At 45.8% G+C, this 5,000-nt stretch overlaps 1 protein-coding gene across 1 annotated transcript in view; it reads right to left on the reverse strand.

The window, feature by feature from the left end:
- trarg1a (trafficking regulator of GLUT4 (SLC2A4) 1a) overlaps positions 1 to 3,581 on the reverse strand; it is a gene marked incomplete at its 5' end in the record, with an annotated part of 12,482 nt that extends 8,901 nt beyond the window's left edge. The window contains one exon of the mRNA XM_083671066.1: positions 3,168 to 3,581. Coding sequence (XP_083527192.1) covers positions 3,168 to 3,581 — 414 coding nt within the window. The remainder of the gene's footprint in view (positions 1 to 3,167) is intronic.
- Between the last annotated feature and the right edge of the window lie 1,419 nt (positions 3,582 to 5,000).

Below are 5,000 nucleotides of genomic sequence, written 5' to 3' on the forward strand. Positions count from 1 at the left end.
TTAACTGAATAGGGAGATACAGTATATCATGTACTTATACTGTTGTCGTGATACAACTCACCGCATTTAACCTGGTAAATGTTCAGTAACCACTGGCGTCAGTCGTGAAATAAGAACACTCATCTCATCCTACATCGTTGTCATACTAGTTTCGATCACGGTGATCAGTAAGCGTATTGTCAACATTGACCCAGCCCCACATAGTATACGACAACGAGTCTGGGAGCATTTCCAGTCCGCTCCCACCAGCGTAACGAGAGACTTTGTGCAGTCTCCACACCCTGTCACGAGAGGGATTTAAAACCTCACTGGCACTTTAGAAAGCTCAGCCAACAACCTCTGACACATATGGATTGTGTCTCTACTGTACGTCTTGAGTGACAAAAACCCGGGCTGGAAGCCCTTAAATCCAGAGAGCAGCGGAGGCTGCAGAGCACTGAGCTGTGACCTTACTGCAGCGTGGACACAGACAGAGGGAGAGGAGGGGGAGAGAGAGAGGGGGGGGGGGAGAGAGAGAGAGAGTGAATAGAGAGAGAGGGGGGGAGAGAGAGAGAGAGAAAAAGAGAGGGAGAGAGAAAAGAAAGAACGAAAGAAAGAAAGAAAGAAAGAAAGAAAGAAAGAAAGAAAGAAAGAAAGAAAGAAAGAAAGAAACAAGGGAGAAAACCAGAGGGGCGTTGAACAACTTGCCACCAAGAATTGAAAGCCAGTCAGATCCTAAGGTCAGACAACCAGCTAAGCAGCAAGCACAATCGTGGACTGCTCAGTTTGCTCAGGTTGCCCAGCTGGATCTGAGTATGCATTGGGGGAGGCTGGTGGAGGGCAGAAATCAGAGTACGGGCTCACTGTAACGCACGGAATGGAAGGAGGATATGGCATTAAACCTCCGATTTCTACCTCCGCCGGCCTCCCCCGGTATGCATCAATCTCAATCAGCGATGTGACTTGAAAAAGCCACACACCATATTGGAGAAGCATCTGTGTTACTGATGGGGGGTCCGTGTCCCCAAATATGACTACATTTCTCCCGACAACCCAGCCGCAAAGCTGCCAGAGAGTAACACTAGTAAAATCAATGTTTGCTGGTCAATCTTCTGTGCATGAAAGAACGAAATTCGTTGAATGAAGAACTTTGCTGGTCTAGGAGAGGAATTGGTGTGGATTTTCGAGAGAGAAAAAGTACTGTTTAAGCTATGAAGGTTTCGGGAAACTGACCCAGGATCATTTTATTTGGGGTTCACATTCACATGAGAGAGTGCTGTCCTTCTTCTACTGTAGGGTAGTTCTCTCCCAGTGCATCATGGTCTAGCTGGAGTCAGGGGAGGCTGGTAGAGGTAGAAATCGGTGGATGGGCTCATTGCGAAGCATGGAACGGTATCAGGAATGGTATCAAACGTGTGTTTGATACCATTACTCATTCCATTCCATGCATTACAATGAGCCTGTCCTTCCGATTTCATCCTCCACCAGCCTCCACTGATGTACTAGCATGAAATATACATGTAGGTAGATACCAGCACACCCACATGCCCACATAGGCTGTATCCTATTTGAATGTAAATAACAGCACACACAAACAAAAACACCTAACATAGATGCACAATACTCCAGATAATTATGTAGACTCATGCACACGCACACGCACACACACACACACACACACACACACACACACACACACACACACACACACACACACACACACACACACACACACACACACACACACACACACACACACACACACACACACTCACTCACTCACTCACACACACACGCTGAAATAAACGTGTGGGCACCAAACTCCATGCTTTTCAAAACATATTCCCGTTATGGGCCAATTTTCTCGGCCCACAGGGCTTTAAATTACTGCGCGCTGAAAAAAACAAACCTGGCGCTGATAGTCTGCAATAACAGGACACGCGCCTCTTCAAGTGGAACAAGTGGAAATAGAACCTTTCCTTTACTCTGAGGTTGAACACCAAGGCGTCTTTTCGCTCTCGCCACGCCCCATACATACTGTAGGCTATACAGTACCGCCTCGCTTGATCTCTGACTGAGCAAATGCTGAGATAGGCTATTGTAGTGTAACGAATACTCCTATCCATATTGATTCCAGCACAACATTGTCTATTCGTAGAGACCTGGGGATCGTCAAATGATCTCAGATCAATAGATCAATATATAGGATAGATGTTAAATGATTTGATTTGACCACGGTCCATGACCAGTAGCCTTAACTCGTTTGACGCCACCACACCTTTATGTGAATCGTTCTCTCAAACAAGTTGGGTATGTGACTTCTTAAACGCATCAATTTGAGACACGAGAGCGAGCATGTGATATTTCTTATACTCCAAAAAGCGTTATCTTGGTGCGTAAAATTCCACCAACTGCTGGTAAACTATAATTTTCGACGATAGCTGTAAAATACATTCATCTCGAAAGTTTGTTTTGCTGCTCTTTAGTTTTTAAACGAGTTTCTCTCTGAGCTCGTTTTTATCTGTCCACTATTTGCCAAGTCAGTCATCTCGAAATTGTCCCCCGTTGCGCACGGCTTTTCAAACTTGGCACAGTGTACGCTGTTGCTTCAAAACATGAAATGATAGTCAGCATCGTTATACCATTGATGTCGAATCATGAAATATGTTGCAACGAAGAATGTCAGCACATAATCGCACTACTCGTTCTATGTTTTATTGGGTAGGATCATGGAATCGCATATCTGGCTGCATACTGTAAATGGCACGCGGTACAGGAAGTGCAGATATGCTGCAGTTTGTTCTATCAATGAAGCAGTGCTCTGGGTGGGCAGGTGCAGGCGGTTGAAAGAATACCGGGAACATAGCAATGTGGATATCCCTGCCCTTTGTGGGATAGGCTACGCCAGTAGGTTAATTGGATGTGTTATTATGGTTATAGATGTGTGCAATTTATATGGAAAGGGTAGGCTACGCTAAGATATTGGTGTTTGGATTATGCTGTTTGACTCCATTATATCTGCTTTTGAGGTTGCAAATTCAAAGAAAAGAAAGAAAAAAAATGAATGAATGAATGAATGAATGAATGAAAGAAACAACAATTCAATATGGATTATAGGCTAAGGCTAAATATAGAGGAAATGGCTGAAGGTGCTTTGGATCTCACTTTTCCAGACGATATCCACTTACCATAATTGAATATACCAGCGCAACGATGCTGACAGGCCAGACAGGACAGAAGCAGGATAGTATGACAAGTATGAGATAGTCTTTGGGCTTTGGCGCATCCTGAACTGCGGCATTCCCGGTGGACGAATGCCGACTCAAACTGACCCGGGACGGGGAGAGGGGCGCAGCGCCTAGATGCCCCGCCGAGCCGGACCTCAGTTGTGCACTGTGGCCGTTCTGGTCCGCATCAAGGTTCTTATCGCTCCCCACGTTGACGGTGAAGGAGCTGGACATCTTCATTCCGTTGCCCCCAGCGGGTTCCGCAGTCACGGCGCTCAGAAGTTTCTCTGTCTCCTGGGACTCGCTGGGTGGCGCGCCGCCGCCGCTCTCTCCTAAGCCAGATTTCTCAAACTCAGTGTCTGTGTTGATAGCCATTCTTCAAATCCAAGAGGCAAGATTTATGAAAAAAAAGACTCGCTTGTATTAATATAATTAATTAGGCCTGTAGTGAGGCTAAATTCCCATCATTGGGCCTGATACATTGATTTCAATCAACCCCTAACCTATTATCCAATTTCGTCTTATTCTAGAATAAACTCTTAGTCTACTATAACAAAATGTAACCAGTTGCGTGTCGATAAAGCCAAGTTTATAGATGCAATGTACCAAATTAATTGGTAAATAAAAGACACATGCGTTTCCAATTAACCCTTTGCAGTATTTTCCCCGTTTGATTTGCGCATCATTCTTCCACCTGGATTAAAAAGAATGCCTTCGCCTCAGTTCCGCAGTTCCATTCGATCCAAACGGGCTATCAGAAATGTGCACGCGCGCTCTCCATCTAGAACGCCAAAGCCGAAGAGGAACAAATCACTCAGTGAACCGCTTGTCGCCGGTCTTCCCCAATGCGTTGCACCATTATTGCAAGTTTGAAATATCGCTGATGTAGCTTTTTTTTCCCACACTAAAAATAACAAAGAACGACGGAACACAGATTCGAGTTTATCTCAAATTCGCACACGAACCAGAGAAAGTGAGTTTTATTTCCTTCCGTGTGTTTGTTCCGCAACGGGCCGTGCCTCAAGGCTCTGTCTCACGATGCAGCAACAGAGCGACTAGGCTGAACTTGTAGCAGAGCAGTGCGGCGCCCCCTCCCCATCCCATCCTCGCCCCTCCCCTCCTCCCCTCCTCCCCTCCTCCCTCTTCTCAACATCAGCACCAGTATGAAGTGCAGCCAGGGAGGGGCGGGCTCGGCAGGACGGCATTTCAGTGTGCTTCGCTCTCATGGCATGTGCGTGTCCCATGGAGACCCCGCAGCAAGACCGCGACACGTCAATATCATAGACATATCACTTCTACCTCCACGTATCATCTGTCGAAATCGTATTGATAATATTAGGTTAGTGTAGATCTACTCAATGTCCGGGGCACACGCTTAATTGCACGCGGATTGTTTGTGCACGCTGCACCTCTCAAGCCCTTTACGCGGCTCTTTAACGCAACTGGCGTAGCTTCTCCAAATGGCGCCTTGTGTGTGTTTCATAAGAATATCCTACCTTTAATGAATGAATAAACCTTTAATGGAGGTATTAATATACTATAACGGTGTGATTATCATTGTACCATGTAGCCTACATTTTAAGTCGCCTAAATAGCCTACTGGCTCATTGCTGTCGTCTACCGTGAAATAAACTTCACTTCACCCTTAGATTTAGCCTCTCATCCACTTTGTATCGAGTTTTTCTAATCAGAGGATTAGATTCGGTGGGATCAGCGTTAATTAGCTTGGTGCTAATTAGCTAGATTGCCCTGGAGTGTTCATGCGACGCTGTTATGTATCCAGGACCATGCATG

The sequence above is a fragment of the Argentina silus genome, assembly GCF_951799395.1.
Source record: "Argentina silus genome assembly, chromosome: 6".
Taxonomy (NCBI): Eukaryota; Metazoa; Chordata; class Actinopteri; order Argentiniformes; family Argentinidae; genus Argentina; species Argentina silus.